The 19,423-nt window shown below is 42.1% G+C and overlaps 1 protein-coding gene across 1 annotated transcript; it reads right to left on the bottom strand.

Annotated features, from left to right (window-relative positions):
* Window positions 1-9,013: 9,013 nt before the first annotated feature.
* Window positions 9,014-14,671, bottom strand: fgf4 (fibroblast growth factor 4; the record flags this gene model as incomplete). Its single annotated transcript, XM_084019349.1, has 3 exons — window positions 9,014-9,190; window positions 12,908-13,011; window positions 14,278-14,671. 3 exons carry the CDS (start codon window positions 14,669-14,671, stop codon window positions 9,014-9,016), a joined length of 675 nt encoding a protein of 224 aa, XP_083875475.1.
* Between the last annotated feature and the right edge of the window lie 4,752 nt (window positions 14,672-19,423).

Genomic DNA, 19,423 nt, shown 5'->3' on the forward strand with positions numbered 1-19,423 from the left:
ATTTGTAAATTGATCCGGTCTGTGTTATGGTCATTTGCCTAAAATGTCCGCACCACTTCTGTCACTAGATGGCAGCCTAGGATATAAATACAGAGTACAGGAAACAAAATAAATGCACAGAAATATACCAAGAGAAGCTGAAAAGACAAAAGATGCAGAACTGTTGCCTTTGAGCAACAGACGAGAGAGGAGGAAGAGGGGAATCAAATAGAAACAGGAGAAGACGTGGAGAAGGATAAGAGAAGGAAATATTCCACATAAGAAGTTCTTTGCAGAGTGTTTTGATAGGAACCAGTGGAGTCATGTAAGCAACCATCAACTGTTTAAAGAAGTGGACGTAGTCATCGATGACATCACCTGTTGGGTTGTGGGCTATGGTTTTGAATTAGGAGCAACCATATACGGTTCTGAAAAGTAGAGCCATGGCTTTTCTTTCTTATTCTTATTGTTAGTGGTGGATTACTGGCGAGTGCAACGACGCCAACCGCACTCACACTACAGCACCAATACATGAGACTCAGCCGCCCGGTAGCCTCAGTGGGGAGGCCAGGAGGGAGAACCCTCCTACAGAGCAGGGAGAGTTAAAAAAATACAATCTGCACTTCTACTTAGTATACTTTTGACACTTCTGATTATCATTGATTTTGTATCTTATGCTGCCTTCCAGGCACAATTTTTAGTCTGTAAATTATGACTTCAAGTCACGTCACATGACTTGGTAGCATTCCAGGCAAGTCAGCTAGGCTACCTAACGTTAACGTTAGCAAGCGCTAGCTGATACTAGCGATTTCTTGTCTGCGACATATTTTGGGCTTGATTTGATAAACATAACCTGTAGTAGTCCACAATTGTATGTGTATTGTTTTGATTACAATGTGCAGATTTACTTTACGTTGCCTATTTATGTCTGTTTATGTATACTTTCTTACCGTTAGTCACCAGCGTCTGTAGAGCATCAACAGGGGCAACCACTGTTGTTTATGTGTGTGTGAGACGTCAAAAACTGTAACTGGGAGTACAATGATCTGGTACAAGTTCACGGGTAGTGAGTTACGGGTTTGACTGCCATTCCAGGGCACTTTCACTGATAGAAGGTCGTGAAATCATGGGTTACGGGTTACCTGGAACGCACCATTAGACCTTTACAGTTCAAAATGTATTTATCATTTAAATGCATGAAAGCAACACTTTAGAAAACTGTAGTGCAACAAAAACACCAATGATAACCAAGTGCACAAGTGCTTTGATATCAAACTGCATTCTAAATATAGTTGTAATCCATTTTTATTGTCAGTGTAATCCACTCAGAATAACCGTTGACAGAACGGGTACATTTCAAGTTTAGAAATACCTTTCTCCAGCAGAGGACAGTGTTGATACTTCAACGAAACAGTCGACCTTTAAAACAACAGCGTTGGGTTTCCTAAACAGCTTCCTTAATAATGTTCATGAAGAATAAACAAAAAGAACTATGAAGTAAATATTTGTTCCTTTTTGTTGTGATGGCTTTAAAGATAAAGCTGTTTGTGTCTGTTGTACACGAACAACAGTAACAACAGTAACAACAGTGCAGGCAAGCAACAAATCACATATTAGACTAAATATTTCTGTATGCCTCGGTATAAAATGAATATTACAGTCATATACTTACTCTTTCACACCTCAGTCGATTGTGAAAACTTTTTTACAATATAGTTTTTTATTTATTTCATAAAATGATGGTAGTTTTTTACAAGCAGTTGAAAATGTGCATCAGATCAGCGTGATGGAAACACACTTTGTAACTTTGAATTGGAAGAGAACATCATAATCAATGTTCATGTTTATATCTGCCATCTTTCCTTCTGTGTTTTGTTAAAAAAAATGTGAAAGAAACGGGAGATCAATGTGGAATAGAACAATCTTGGTTGTAGGTGTGTTGGTGTTTCAGAGCAACACGAAGTAATGAGCAGAATCTTCACCAGCGAAGTGTCTCATCAGGATTTGATAGTATGTTTGCATGCTGACGAAGGATATTTGCAATCATATATTATCCTGAAGGTTTCTGTTAACATTCAGCAGCCAGTAAAAATTTCAGTTGTCAACCTTTAATCCCCTGAGACGAAGAAGAGGAAAACTGAGGAAAGAGGAAACCTCCAAACTGCCAAATAGCCATCCTTTATGTTCTTAATAAAAACACTAATAAATTTGATTGTAAGCCATCCAACATAAACTGCAACCACACCAAGATATGACAACTACAATGTGAAATGCAAAGAAATGTGATTTGCATCTAAAATCACATTTCTTTAAAACATCTTCATTTCACGCCTGTTATTTTTGGTTTATGAGCCACGGTTTGTGTTTCTGAGTTTGATCTTCAGGATGAATTAACAAATGTTCTTCTATTGCTCTGATAAACTGTCAGACTTTTCTGTGTAATAAATATAAATGTTCATTTAGTAGATTATGGCCCCATTTAGAGTCAGATAGAGCACAAAGCGGGGGATGCTTTAGGGCAGGGCTACCTCGCTGCCGTAGAGTTGCTACCACGGCTTTGCCACCACGGCGTCACTGTGACCAATGCAGCTAACTTTGTTAGCAGCTTCACACCAGAATCCAGATGGATCCAGATCCAGTAAGGTTGCTGCTTGGGGTGCCGCACTGGGTTTGTCAGATCCACCTGTCACTCCTCGATAGTCCAAATATGGTCGCGTCCTTTCCTGCAATCATGATGACAAAAATTCCAAGATGATGACGGTCAAAATTCCAAACTTGAGGCTTCAAACCGGTGATGTCACCATGACGATATCCACTTCTTCTATACAATGTATGGGTTGACAGCTGTGAGCAGCAGGTGTCCTGTCAGACAGGTGGTGAGGACATTTGAATGGTGCCAGTAAGCAGCTGATTTGCCTCTGGACCCGACACGTGCACACATAGATCAGATCAGGACTGCAGCCCCTCCTTTCCCTAGAGTGCCTTTTTCTGCATGGGATTTTATTCTTTGTGATAGACAGATACATTCTTTTAGTTTGTGCACAGCCTGTCCTGTCCACAGAAATATCGATTGAATCAAAATATCAGGTGCTCCCTGACGATAACCTCCCTCCCTCCCTCCCTTCTGGATCACTGTGTGGGGGCACACACAAGCCGGACACCAGTAAACTGCTGTTTAAACACTTCTCTGTGTTGGCACCGACATGGTTAACTTTCTCTGTGTGTTTCCTACCACAGGTGTGTGTTTGGCTTTCGTGCAGAGTGGCTAGCTTGAGTCTGGTTTACAGTCTTTGACTTTAGTCATTCTGTCATTCTTTCAGGCTGTCTGAGTGTCGGCTGCAGCTGAATGGAGGTTCAGAAAGGCCTCTGTTAAGAAGCTATGTGGACACCTGTCATAGTGCATCACATACACCAAAGCAGCAGGCAGACAGACTGGAAGGAAAATATAGAATTGCAAAGCAAATGTTAGCTGACGAAATTCACACCAGAGAATCCCACTATATTTGTATTGGGTGAAAACCTGCAAGATTTTGATTTATACCTGATCTATCCTCTTCATGGCTGATCAGCCTAAGACATCGCAATTTTAACCATTTAAAGGCAGAGCAGGTTATTTGGAAAAACCAGACACTTTGACTTTGAACACATTGCCGATCAGAAACAGTCTGACAAAGTTATGTTCAAAGCCGCTCCCCCAGAACACCAAATGAGTGCTCCAGATCTGCAGAGTGCAACCAGGAAGTATTGACAGACGGGCAGGTTTTAACAGTCCTGCAACGGCCACAGGTGATATTTTTTTCTCTGTCAGAGCATTTAATGTATTCATTGCTATCGTTATGTTACGAGGATTACTGATAATGTAACAGAAAGTGTTTCTGAATAGAATCACCTACTCAACCTTTAAGTTCCCTTAAAGTCTCTTTAAATGGGTAGTTAAGCCATCCCACAGGCCAAAGACATACAGGATGGGGATAGGTTTGTTGATGACTATGTCAGTCCTGTGATAGACTGGTTACCTGTATGTCTACATGTCGGTCCTGTGATAGACTGGCCTGTAAATCTCTTATGCTAACAGCTAACGGGACGTATCCAGGATATCAAACTGAGTCAGCGGTGAAAACTGGTTCAAAAGATAAAGCCAGAAACGCTGCAGATCACAGTGTGAAAGTGAACCACCACATCACAAGTGCTTCACTCACATTTTTATTATAAGTGTCTGACAACATTATGGAAAGTGACACAGACAGACCTATTTATTAAATGTCAAATTCTCTTTGTTTAACCAGAAACAGCAGCAGTGACATACATATATTTAGTGGAAAAATGTACTGCATGATTAAAGACAATCTTATTACAAATATGCAGATAACAACACACCTTACATTTACAGAATCATAATTTTATCAAATTTGACTCAAGCCATGTGCACAGCACATACAGTGTAACATTTTATCGGGCCCTGTATAAAACTACACGACAGCTGATAAAAGTTGTTAATACAAAATTGTCATAAGACCACAGGACTCAGAATTATAGATAGAACAGTATCATATCGTCATTTCACAGAAGAAAATCCTTTCCCTAAATGCAGATGTCAGTTAGAAAGAAATGTATCAACAGTTTAGCGTTCATACATCAATGTGTCGGAACCAGTTTGAGCAATTAAATCCCATCACGTCTGTGATTCTGGCTTAATGAAGTGTGTTTAAAGATTCCCTGATATGCATCCAATTTCACCGCAAAACCATTCACACACATTACAAAAAAACATTAATTCTCAACTCTAGCCACGAATAGTATTTTTTGTATTGATGTCCAGGTTTGTTTCTCAGGTTTTTCTCTCACTTGTGCTTATTAGAAAAAAGGACATTTTAAATGGAGGTATGGTTCATTCCTGCACCATGTTTTTTTTTTAGGCTTACTCAACATTTAATATCCACGAGCTCTGGACGTTGCATAGTCACATGGATGCGTTAAGGTTGTGTGTCCACCACAAAAAAAAGGGTCCGACTCCATTTTCCATTGGCAGTGTTTTTGTGCAGTGACATGTATCCCTATATATTATCATTTTGTCACAATTTCAAAACCTGCTGGCCTTCAGTAGAAAGTAGTTTCAGTCAGAACATATTTTTTGTGGATTATCCAGAGGGAAAGGGATGCTGCTTTTAGTGTTTCAAGGAGGTGGTCTTAGAAGACGATCTCTCAAAAAGGTGTCCACGAGAATCCAAGTGTATCTGGCTCCACATGGTCACCGTCAACCTGCATGTGGATGTGAACCATTTGGCCGGTGTAACACAAAGTCACAAATTGACCTGAGAAGAAAGACATTGGCTTTGGTTGGACTGTAGCTGAATAACCAAATGAGCAGCTGGCGTAGAGGACTGGCCCCGGGTCAGTGACAGGGGCCTCTACTACTCTAAACATGAAGCCCGCCATGCAAAGCAGTGACACCGGAGAACACAGCTCTGAGCCGCAGACACACCAGTATACCTGCATGCATCACTGCGGACCAGCTGGAGACTGTAACGAGAGCTGGGATCGGACCAGAATTCTGGGACCGAACCAGAGAGCTGGGACCGACCGGATCAGAGAGCTGGGACCGGACCAGAAAGCTGGGACCGAACCAGAGAGCTGGGAACGACCGGATCAGAGAGCTGGGACCGGACCAGCAGACAGTCTCACATGTATCTGTCTCACAGCAGTTTGTCACTAAATTGAATGTAATGGTGTCGTGCTGAGCAACATGAATTGTCCATTTTTTCCGTATTGCTCAGCGTGACTTCTTTTTGTCGGGTCAATTGGGACGACATTATGCTCGACACAAAAGAAACTCTTGAACTCTCTTATTGTGGTGTTGTTGGACCTCCCAGGCTGGTGTCATGGTGGTGTAGCACTCTCAGCTTAACACAAGGGGAACAGGGTCTGAAACCGGGTTCGGGTCAGCCTTCTGTGTAACATAGGTTTTCTCTGGGTACTTTGGACCCCAACCCGAATCCCCCCACTGTCAAAAGACATGCAAGTTGGGTTATTGATGACTCAAAATTCCACGTTGGTGTGAATGCTTGTCTGTCTCCCCCAATGTACCTCTGAACCTTCAGAGACAGAGCATTCAGTGTGACAGCCCCCACCCTCTGGAACGCTCTCCCCAGTAATCCGAAACAATATCTTTTCACCACAGCCTTCAACCTACCCTAACCCTGTCACCTCAGTTTGTTTTTCTGTCTGTTTGTTGTCTGTTTGAATTGTTTTTGTTTTTTGTGTAAAGCATTCTTGGGTTTCATGAAAGGCACTATATGAATTCAAGTTGTTATTATTATTGTTATTGTCCCTATGTATCCGTGTCAGTCCTGTATTAGACTGGACATCGGACCAGGTGTAGCCTAGCCTTCGGACCAGGTGTAGACTGGCCATCGGTCCAGGTGTAGCCTGGGATTGGCTCCAGATAGCGGATGGCTAGCTCTCCACGTGGTGTCATGTGGATGCGTTTCATTCATGTGTGCTAATTAACTTTCCATTGATATTGATTTCATGCTGAGCGACACAATAAAAAAGAAACATTTGTGTCCCTGTCTCCCAGTGAGACTGAACTGGTGTCTCCCAGTGAGACTGAACTGGTGTCTCCCAGCACTGAGCCTGCAGCTCCACATACATGCTGGTTTGTAAGAATCACAGCCTAAATCCACTATAGCAAACGTTTGCATGATATTTGCTTGAGCTATTTGCAACTGAATACGTAGCGTGTGCGTTCTGCTCTCATGCATCATCGCTTCCATTGAAGACACTCACTTAACACAGGAAGCAGCACAATCCCAGACAGGAGTTGGGCTGGTTGTCGTTGGTGGAATGTTGAAACAGAGATTTTAAACCTCTGAGAGAAAAGACTGAATGAGGAAACAGGAGAGCGTAGCAAAGAACAGAAAACCGAATCCAGGTAGAACGGCACCAGTTCTTTTTTAAACCGGCTCGTTGATGACGCGAGCCAATCGAACGTACCTCACACCCTCAGACAGCAACGTACACCCGGCTTAGTTGGTTTAAAACCGTCCTCCCCCAGAAAGGAATACCAGCACCTTCAGTTACTTAGAGGTTATATTTACAAAATATATAAAGAAAATATAGGGTTACTGGCCCAAGCATATAGTACAGTCCAACAGCTGTCTGTAAATATTTCTCCCATGATTATCCTTTCTAAAAGTAAATCACGGGGTAAAGATAGCCGGAACGTGACAAGGCGCAACTAGGACAACATGGCCACCAGATCTGGACTGCAGAGACTCACAGAGGGACAGAGAGAAGGTTGAGTAAGTGGTTTAGTAAAAGAGAGGACAAACAATGTGAAACTGGTTGTACCGTAACTGTGCCAAACTTTGTATCCTGAACAAAATGATCTTATTTTATCCTGAGTGTGTTGTTGTTCAAGGAAATAACTGGACGGAAATGCACTTAGTGCATGACAGTGATGTACAGCCTGAGAAACGGCGTTCAAACTGATGGAAGATTGTGCTTCAACATACTAAGATCCTTAAAGAAATAGTTTGATAGAGATGAGAATATATTGATTTGCTTTCTTACTAGTCGTGCTCTCCAGCCCGGTCTCATGAAATTAAATGCAATCTATTGTTTTCATGTACACGGACATGAATTACATGTTTTTGTTGTTGCTCAGCATGAAAACGATGTCGATGGTGAATTAGGTTAATGTATCATGGTGGACACATGCATTACATGCATTCATATCACTATGCAACGTCCACAGCTACTGACCTAGTATTAAGAAGGGGTGTGGGATGGGTAACACTGGTTTTGGAAGTGAACCTAATGTTCCTTTATGTTGTCTAACCCTAACTGTATGTAGTTAGCCCAAGTATCACGTTGTTGCTAAATCTAACTAAGTGGTTTTGTAGTGTATTCCGACAGAAACACAAAAATGTGGTTCAGGCACGAACAACACTGAAATTGAAAACATTTGTTGGAAAGTCGTGCTGAGTGACATGAAACCCCTCGCTGAAAATATCGGTAGATTTGAATTCCGTGACTATTTCACAAACTGCTGTATGGATTAAACCGATTAGATATAACGTGTCTAATAGTCGTTTTGAACTTCTGGTAGGTGATTTTGTGATTTTGATCTCAGTAACGGGCAGTGGCGGTGTTTCGTTGCTTATGAATTAGTTTGTAAAAGTAAGACTGCTATATATTATTTCAAAAGATACATAGAATCACGTTAAGTGAAGGCAAACATGACGAGGTGAAGGACATTTTCTAGGGGAGACATAATGGTCCGGAGACACGTTGCTGTCCTGATCCAAACCCAGCAGGCTGACTTCCTTCTACTGGACCAACACACAGAACACGACACAAAGAATAATCCTGTTCCACGGTCAGGGCTACAGTTTCAGCACTTTGACCTCGCCTTTAAACTCCCAAATTCCCCACTTAAATAATATCACAGAAGATGCCGCAGTCTTATAGGTCTGACTGAGACAGCAGAAAAGTTCAGAGTTCATACCCCCTACAGATCTATAAACAGAGCAGGGGAGGTTGTGGGCGGTTTTCAACTCCCCCCCTCTCTCTCTCTTGCAGTAAGATGATACTATTTCAATTAGGCTCCAGTGCCACACAAAGAAGCTGGAGTATTTGGCAATCAGTGCTTCTTCTGATACCAAACACACCTCACTCTTTGATGTTAGTCTAAGACTCAAAAAGCTCCTGTTTTGTAGAAAAAAAAGAAACATCTCTGTGCACTGCTGAGGAATTTCCAATCAGTGCAAACATCCGAGTACAGGACTCCGTTTAGTAGCAGCAAATGTGAGATAATTTAGAAAATAAACACATACATAATGTGTTTGATCCCCCCCGCCACACACACACAGTGAACCCCACCTAGAAAATACAAGAGTCAAACATAAATAAAAAAACACAAATATATACAAAGTGAAAGAAATATGATACACTTGCATAATTAAAGTGCATCATGGTCCCCCCCCCCCCCCCCCCCCCCTCCATATTGAGGTGAAGTCTATTTATGAGGCCACTAGATTCTTGGCAAGAAATGTGTCACCGTCATGGCGGGTGACACTCGGTTTCCTCTTTTTGTTTTGCCATTCTTACTGAGGCCGATGAACATCCTCGGGTAGGCCACCGACTCGTAGGCGTTGTAGTTGTTGGCCAGCAGCGTATCTCTGAACTTACACTCGTGGCCGTAGTGTAACTGGAAGAGAAAAGAGGCAGAGACACTGATTGTTTGAAGGCAGAGACAAAACAACGATTTCATGAGTTCAAGTCTGTATTGTTCCTTGTGATTACTATCAAACAATTGCTTTATTTCTGACCACACACTATTGTACAGCCACTGTGTCAGTCAGAGATTGTCAAAGAGTGAATGATGAGAGTGAGACAGGACTCTGCTCTGACTGCACTACTTCCTCTCAGCAAGGGGAATGATAGGAAATGTTGGTTTACACTGCTCAAATGAAATGAAGGGAACACTTAAATCACACATCAGATCTTGATGAACTAATGATTCAAGTCAGGGCCGGTTCTTGGCGTTAGTCCATCGGCAGCCACCGAGGGCCAAGAATGTCAGGACAAGCAAAATATGCCACTAGTATAATTGATTTAATTGTTGTTACAGTAACAACATTATCAACAAAACATACGTTTCATACAATAATAAACATATTGCGCCCCTTGAACTGTCATGATGTGGAATAGCAATACAGCTAATGCTAGATAGTGATGCTACAATAGCTGCTAAACTGATACAGATGAAATGATATGAATGTGACGCCAGCAGCAGCGATCGGGATAACTACTCCTTTCTAGAGGGTAACGTGTTGTGCTGAAACCAATACCAATATAAGTGATCATGGCTAACGCTATATCCACAGATTCCACTTGTCCTAATCGTCCTGTTGCAGTCATGAGGGGGATTACGAGTTTTTGTGACATAAAGCCAGAATATTAGAAAATTATTGATCCAAACCTGCTGACCCAACGATACTAATGTTACTAGTAGTTTGTCCGTCTCTGCAGCCACATGTTTTTGATGGTAATAGGTTAATATTACAGTAAATCAGCCATTTTTTGCTGTTGACACCGTAGATCCAATTCCTACCAAATTTTCTGTGGATCACTACTAGACCAGGCTGATCAAAAAGTAATTCAAGGTTTTGTATAGTCTTGTTGCATATATTATATTATCCAATGAAAATCAAAGGGTGGTACTCTGGAAATCAATACTCATAACTCCATAACCATTGGGCCAATCACAAAAGTTTGTACATGGAGACTTTGAATGCGAAATTGGCTCTATAGAGCCTCTTTAAACTATCCAAAGTAAAAGCCCCCAACTTAAGCTTTGATGTAGCTGTATGACAATTTGGAAGTATATGGATAATGCTGAGATGTTCTCTTGGACCCATGCCCTAAACACACCAGGAAGTGAGCCATTTTGAATTTAATTCCAAACATCACGAAACTTGCAACACACAGTATGTCAACATATCTGCAAGTTAGTCCCACCCCCGACTCTCTAGCTCCTCCCATTTTCATAACACATCAACCACATCGTTTTACTCAGCAGAGTCTTACTGATTGACTGGTGTGGGCTATCCCCGCCCCCTTCAGCTTTGCCACGCCCACTTGCACTACTCATCAACCGTTTGATGCAAACTTTTGTGTGAGGCATCAACGAACTCAGCTGAGTTTTCTCTTTGCATTGTGCTCGACCGCTTGTACGACATGTGTGGGAGTACTGGCGAAGGCCTACTCATCGCTGCTCGCAGCTTTCATTTTTATCATTGAATGTTACAGTTACTCCGACCTTATTACAAATTAAATATAGGTCTCAGTCAATATTAAATTGAGTTTATTTGTCCAGTAAAATGACACAAAGGACGCAGGTCAAGCAACATCCAGCTCTCCAGCTACATCCAGTCAAACAGCAGCAGGTGACTTCTGTATGTTACAGCTGTATAGTCACTATAGTTACTAATGTCAATATGGCCAGACACATAATTAATATAAGACTGCAACCAGCTACATCTATTCAAGTTGATACACATTAAAGCTAAAATAATTTATTCCCATCAAAAAATAATCCAAACTTAGATTCTTTACCTGTTTTTCATTCAGAGGTGTTTATTCCCTGGTGTGTGGTAATCTATGAATCACTGTGTATCTTTCCTAAATTCATTTGAACTTTATTTGCATGGATGCTTGGATTTGCCTGCAGGTGAAGTAACAACATGCACAACATACAGTGCTGCTTCTTTACAACCTGCAGACGACCCGTCAACAGAAACGTAATCCTGCAGCAGGTGTGTGCATGATGCAACATCATTATTGTGATTTATTCACTCACTCTGTGATCCAAGATTTGTTTGTTTGAGAACTAATTTGGTCTTGAAACCATTGAAAGAGTGAGCAGTGGCATTTGGGGGACATGAGGACCAGTCAATGTCATCAAAGCCTTCATCAGCAACTGTAAACACACCCTGGCCACATATGGCCGGGCTAGTCCTGCACCAGGAGGAAACCAGGGCCCACTGCACCACGAGGAACCCAGGGTCCACTGCACCAGGAGGAACCCAGGGTCAACTGCACCACAAGGAACCCAGGGTCCATGAAGGTCTGTGTGACCCTCCAAGGATATGCCTCCACAGACCATCACAGACCCACCACCAAACCAGTCTGCTGGGTGATGTTACAGCAGCATCATGTTCACCTCAGTGTCTCCAGACTCTTTCAGCCTGTCACATGGTCTCAGTGTGAACCTGCTCTCATCTGTGAAGAGAACGGGGACCAATGATGGAGCTGCCAATTCTGGTGTTCTCTGGTGAATGCCAATGGAGCTGCACGTGCTGGACTATGAGACCAGATCCCACTAGAGGACCAGGGGCCCTCATTCCACCCTTATGGAGTCTGTTTCTGACAGTTTAGTCAGAAAAATGAACACCGAGCTGGAGGTCTTGTTGTAGGACTCCTGCTGCTGGGTTGATGCCCTTCTACGGCCCTGTCCAGCTCTCAATGTGTACTGGCCGGTCTCATGGTCCTTCTCCAGGCTCTTGAGACTGTGCTGGGAGACACAGCAAACCTTCTTGCAACCTCAGATATCGATGTGGATCCTGGAGGAGCTGGACTACCTGTGAAGCTGCAGGTTCCGCCTCATGCGAAGACTTTAAACCGGTGTTTGACACTGTGTGTCCCAAAGTGTTGTTGTTGTGAAGTGACATTAACAAAGAGGTTTTCTTGCATCAACATAACTTTCGTTTTGGTTTTGTAGTGTAACATCATCCCTGCTGACAGAAAAGAAATGTGGTGCAGACCCCAACGATCCTCCTTAATCCTGCAGCACGTGAGTGCATCATGCAGCAGCTATAGATCCCGCTGAGTGGCGAGGCCTGTCTGATGCCGTAACAAATGTCATTCACCAGAGCACCATATCAGAGAAAATCATACTTTCCATAAAGAGACGTTATTGTAATTTATTCACTCACTCTGTGATCCAAGATGTTTGTTTGAGAACTAATTTTTATGTTTAAAAATAAAAAGAATATATTTTTTTTGTAACTGAAGAACGTGGTTAAATGTTGTGTTAAGGACTTACAACCTGCTGTGAGACTGTGAGTGCAAACAGGAAGAAATGTGCGTGTTTCAGAGTTATTCATACAGTTTAGAATAATCGCTCATGGGAAATTTGTATATTGTTATTGTTATAACAAGGCTACATTTAAGAAACCTGCTCCCAAACACCAATGTTAGGAACTTTCCTGATGGATGAGTTTCAGAGATTGAAATCAAACATTATCCCCACCAAGGTTATAAAAGGGAAACACTCTGGAGGGACAATGGTGATTATCTTGTCAATTCTAATACTTGCGGACTTAATGACAGCAAACAGTCAGTCACAGTGCTGTCCACTCACAGATCCGTACAGCTTCCCTCGGCGGTTCATGGCCACAAAGAGTCTGCTGCGAACGCCCAGCAGAGTCACCACTCCTCGCTCCACCGGAGAGATCTGCAGAAGACCTTCAGGGAGAAACAAGCCACACCATGAACTACTAAACTGAGACACGGACATCGCTGTGTGAGGAGCTCATCACCACGCCGAAGAATTCAGTTTCTATTGGAGATTCAAGCTATAAAATGCTGATTCACATATTTAAAGATTTGACAGGTCATACAGTGTGTCGACTATTCAATGATCAATAACACAAGTAGAGTTTTAGTTATTGGCTCGGGTTAGGTGTGACACTGTGGAAGCCTGATGTCATTGTAGATTTATACACAAGTGTATAAATACATACAAATGCAGCGTCTTTCTCAGTAAAGGCCTAAAAATGTGTGCTCTGTATTCATCACAAAGTATGTTAACCTAGGTGTCTAATCTAATCTGCAAACTGAGTTAAACATTGCAGAAATATCTCAGAATATTTGATGAAAAACAGAATCATTTGTTTGATATAATGTGACTATTTGTGGGTTGCAGAAGTTACAAAAAGAGCAACATTCCCTCTGAATCCCATGTAAGACGTTAGTCCTCATTGTTGTGTGAGTCTGGAGGTGAGTGAGTTGGATGCAGAGGGATGATGCAGCTCACCTGGCCGTGGCCGAGGCAGCAGCACCGTCTCCTCTGTTCCTGCTATCACAGTAAAATGCTTCACAGTGGCTGGAATTCCTTGCAGAGATTGTCTGTAATGTATCTCCCTGAATCTTTATGCCTTGTCTCAAAATAGTACAAAAACCTAACATGCTTTCAAATCTCCAACATGCTTCAAATTCTCCGAGGCAGCCTCCACAAACACGGGATGACAGGGATTACATCCGACATGATAGGTGGATGAACATTTGTTATTCCTGCTGTCTGCAAATGTGTGTGTGTGTGTGTGTGTGTGTGTGTGTGTGTGTGTGTGTGTGTGTGTGTGTCGGACTGCCGGGGTTCATCTGTCTAACTTTAGGTGCCTGCTGCCCGCTGGCCTGCAGCCCCGCCGGCTCTGGTTACACAGGACGGGCGCTGCGGACCGACTCCAGGTGTTAACGCGGATCGATCCGGGACCCGGAATCTCATAGAGGTCTCGTGTTGGTTGGAGAGGAACGGTTTGGATGAGCGGCAGAAACATCCTGTTTAGAACCGATGAATTAAAGTTTGTTTCTTCTGATCTTAGACACGCTCTGGTCCACTTTAACGCGTATTTGCTTATATTGTTATTAGTTATATGTTGTTGTATATATGTTATACACGTTACACAAAATAATCAGCTGTTTGTTAATGAATACATCATTGACACAACTTACTGTGGCGGTTCTCGTTGTGCACTCCCGTTATTCTGCCGTCCGGTAACACCTGGATGTGGAAGCCGATTCCCACGTTGCAATAGAGGCGCCGCAGCCTTTTAATGCCCAGGAGGTAGTCGCTGTCCCGGCTGACCTCCTCCCGCTTCTCCCCCGGGATCCGCGCAAGGGACCGGGAGTAGAGGGCCTCCCAGCGGTCCGCCGTGCCGTTCAGGCCGGGGGCGCATCCCGCCAGTCCGGTCACCAGGCCCAGGACCAGGACAGTCCGCATGGCCGCCAGAGAGCCCATCTCTGGTCTGGCTCTGTACGCAACCTCCCGGCGTGTGGCTTTCCAATGAAGCGAGAATAAAGAGAAACAGCGCGGCGGCGGAGAGGAGCGTGTGGAAGTTGCGCTCATTCCCGGTCCGACAGGCGCACTGGCTTCTGCGCCGGAGCGACATTGATCTGGACGCTGTGCGACCATGCCTCTATATTTATACCAGCAGACACATTACATCACAGCTCAGAGCCTAAACGACATCTACTAACTAGCCTGCATTCTCACAAGCACCAAACAGAGCCGGAGCCTTTATTGAAATCATAATAGCTCCCTTATCTGAGAGAAAACTCCAAATACACGAATAAAGGCGTTATTATGATTAAAAAAAACGTCTTTGTGGGACGCTTTCATTATCAGCAGAAGAATATCATAATTTATGTATGGGAGGATGTCAAATAGGAAACGGCCAAGTTACCAGACCGTGGTGTCGAGACAGGAGACAGTTCTATAAATGAACAATAACAGGAAAAAACACAGGTCCAATTCAACCGAATGAAAAAAATCTAACTTAAGACTGCTAGAAGGAAACTGTGTCACGGGCCCTTCTACACAACAATGGTACGACTAAATAGAGTGCAGCATGATAAGTAGGCTGTCATTGTTGGCCAAAACACAGTGGTGACGTTACAACGGAATCACTTGTCATCTTGGCAAGTGTGTGTGTGCGTGTGTGTGTGTGTGTGTGTGTGTGTTTATATATATATATATATATATATATATATATATATATATATATATATATATATATATTATTGCTCAGCACATATATATATTATTGCTCAGCACATATACCAATGTAAAGTTAATGAGGTTGAAGGTGCAGGGCCAGCCTTGAAGCCTTCATGGGGCCCCGATACAGGATTTTATTTGGGGCCCTCCTCAAATCCTCGGCATCGATAATACTGTTGACCATTGTCAGTGTTTGAGTATAGCACACCTGTAAATGTAACACACATAATCAATGATATTAGTTGTAGCTGGCATGTTTTAATCCTTCTCTGGTTTCTTAAAACAGCAAACTCACTCAAGTGGTCCGGAATTAGTTTGCACTTATATAATAATAATATAATAATATAATATTCAAAGTGGTACGCATAACATGTTGTACTTAAAAGTAACAAAATAAACCAGGACACAATGTATTAACTGTAAACAATTTAGCTACTTTAATTGGTTCTTGGACTTTTTTTTTCAAATACAACTTTCCCAAGAAAATGTAACATACAATTTTTCTTCAATAAAATAAATACAAATGTAATGAAAAATGCTTTTGGTCTACAAAAAATGCATCATGCAGGACAAGGGCAGAACATCAACGTTTCAAGTTAAATAACGTGCAACAGCATGACTCCTTTCTTATATAAAAATAAACACAAAGTAAAAACATGAAAGCATTCAATTCAAACTCAAACGATGACACAGAATTAGCATAACAACCAATTACAAGATACAAATAATGGAATAAATGCAAAGCTGAATGATTTCTTTTGAAAAGTGTGTGCATGAATTCAGACACTTTTTTAAATTTCTACTTCTCAGAAATGACCTCACTTTTCCACCTTAGGAATCTGTTTCCTGGCAATCTTTGTCATGTCTGCTGAAGATCATTTTTAAATCCACAAGAGGCTGATGTGTTATTCATAGCCTATTGTAGGCTCTAAGGTTATAGTCATATGACCGATCAGTCTCAATGAGTTATATTAACATAATCATTCAGGAGCTGACAGCAGTTTCCATAGCTAGCTAACAAAACCCTAAACTAAAGGGCTGTCCATGTAAATATAAATGTGAATACTGACACTGTAGTCATGCAGACATAAACAGATTTGATCTTTGACAATCATTATCTTAAATAATATGATCATGAATCATAACGTTTCCTGCCTAAATGAAGTGTAAATAGTTTTTTTTAAATGTCTTTTTAGATTTTTTTTTTTTTTTTTTTTACATCAGGCTCTATTTTTCACTTCTCTACCACGATGGTGTTGATGGCAAACAGGCAACGTCACAGTAGGCAAGTATAAGTTTGGTGCAATCTATTTGTTTTAAAGACAGGAAATACTTCTCTGAAATATGAGATTTTTAAATGATTTATGGTTTGCCTTCTAAAGAGGAACTGGTGTCATGGCAGCGTGTCTTTGATGTGTCATCCCTGACAGTCATTCAGATGCACTGGTGCGTCGCTTTTGATGTCCGTACAAATAAAGCCAACCAAATGGCTTACCCTCCCTTTATTTCACCATTTCATCACCGCTAAATATGTGTTGAGCACGACCATTTACCCTCTCTGTCAAGTGTCCCATTATTGATCTCTGTGTAAGAGCACTGAAGGTCTTCCCTCTCTGTGGGCCCAGAGACCCGGGTCCTTTGATCTCTGGGGTGGCTCAGTCCTGCTCCTCATTGACCACGCATGAAACGTTTTCTCACGTTCACATTTGGCTGATCCTCAATGTACAACAACATTGTTTCTTTGTGTGCTGGAAAACGGCTCCATGAATGCAGTCAGATCTTAGAGACCATCCTGTGGTGTTGAGGCGCCTGCTCGATGACTACCAAGCCCAAAAGATGGTTGACATACTAGCCAACCAACCCAGTCTGGCTTTCAGGTGGGCAAGGACCCTCAGCATTCAAGCATCAAAATAATGCCAATAATCCATTAAACCTGCAGGATGGCTGACCGGGACCAGAATAACAATCCATCTTCAGGCCAACTGGTGGACCTCAAGAACAACTTATTGACCACTGGACCTCCAGGACAATCGATAGGCCACTAGTCCCTGGGACCTTATTTGCTAATGGACTTCTGAGCTCCAGTGTAGCTTTATGACAACTGGATCTCTGAAGCAGTGGACGGCTGAACCGTCTGGGTAGCTGGTGAACCCCAGGTGGGCCAGGTGGACTGGTGCACCCCAGGATCTCCAGAATGTCTGAAATGAGTCCATGTGTTGTCAGTCTCAATGGTTTGGCATTGACACTTTAATATATAGTTAGGTTGAGATGTTTCTCTCCAGTCATTCTGAGATTTGTAAATTCCAGCACATGCGGCTTTACTTTTGTTTATGTTGCACTGAAGTCATTGTGGTTTTAGGTTGCATGTACGCAATGAATTATGCTGAGGGAAAGAGGTTTTATATTTCACTGGGTGACAGCTGCTATTCACATCTTAAAATGTCTCAGCATTCAAGACAAGCATTCATTCTCTGACTCCTTTGACCGTGCTTTTTGAATTCACTTAAATCTTTTTGAATTCACTTCAAATCAAAACAATATCACTGATGAATCCACGGGAAAACGCTCATCACACACTCTCCCTTTATCTATTTGTGTACAACAAGGATTTGCAGTAATAATCAGCTAATCATACAGTCTAGTCATCTAGTTTGTCACTAAACCTCCATGTAGTCAGATATGAGCCTGGATCCGTGTCATACATGTCTGTAAGGAACAGACCTGACACTGAATCTGCATGTGCAGTGTCATGTTCTGTATATCCAAACAGAGGAGCCACATTTCCTCTGATACTGTTGGCACCGTAGAGCCAGACAGCTGTGACTGGATTCATTAAGTGACTTGTACCAATGACTCTAATTTACATCATTCCATGTGGAAGTTGCTGAGCTCTTATTGCCACATAACATCTTTTGAAGGTGTGAAGCGGACATTGAGCAGCTCTGACAAACTGGTCCAACTAGATGCACACTGACAACCGGTCCTGTCCTGGTCCTTAAGAGACCACGATCTGACTCTAGGGGTCACCGTTTACAAGTGAACACTCCTGATACAGTGACCTGCTACAAGCTCAGGCACAATGTGTAAGTGTGATCCTAATAATAACTAAATGATTAAGAAAAGCCCCTTTCTGACACATTTGCAACATTCAAAATCAGCAGGGAGCAAACCCGATTCTCTCTGGGAGCCATGAGTCTATTTTATACACATGTAATGTGATGAAGACGCCGGTAAGTCGGTGGTTGTGCGATGCCTTGTCAAGAAAATGAGAGCTAAAATAAATGACCACTGTCTAATAGGCCATTCTTATCACAGGGTTTATACATTGTTAATTACAACTTCACTAACAGTTTATAACTAGAGCCGTTTAGTTCAGTTATAATAACAACCCAACAACATAATAACATTAAACCATCTTTTCAGGCTCCAACCTTTGGGTAAATGTACGTAGAAATCGATATGTATAACCCATTAATTAATTTCCTCATAAAAAGTTAATGAATACATTATATTTCAGATCCCCTGAAGCCACGAAAATAAGTCTTAACACAGTCAGTTTAACGGATTTTACGCAATTTGCCAATCTGAAACAGTTCAGGGTAACGGTTTATAACTAATCTATGAAGCATCTGTAAAAATAATTGTTTTAATAAGGCAGGTGGTTACAACTTTATAAAAGATGCTTTTTGAGGGAAGGGACATCTAAGCACTAACAAATGCGTCCCATTGCTGAAAAAGTGGAGAAAGATATCATTCACTCTGATGATTTCGGTAATATGTTTTGAAGATCTTATCTTTGCAGATGAATGTCATTACAACTGCCCTCCTGATAAAACTTATTAGCTGGATGATGTGGATAGAAAGGGCGTGTAGGAAGAGATTCGGAAGATAGATGTTGCTGAATGAAACAGACAGGCAGTGAAAACGGCCACAAAGGGCCCTAAACCTCTCTGAAGTCCTGCATTCCTGTTGAGTAATATTAGAGTTCGGCATTCAAAACAAGCCATAGCAAGGTGTTATACTTTGCATGACACAGTTTCTGCTTTCAGAAGGGCCTGCCTTGTTTATCCACTCTGCTGCTTTTGGTCGGTGTTTCAAAAA

Source organism: Eutrigla gurnardus, assembly GCF_963514095.1.
Source record: "Eutrigla gurnardus genome assembly, chromosome: 1".
Lineage (NCBI taxonomy): Eukaryota > Metazoa > Chordata > Actinopteri > Perciformes > Triglidae > Eutrigla > Eutrigla gurnardus.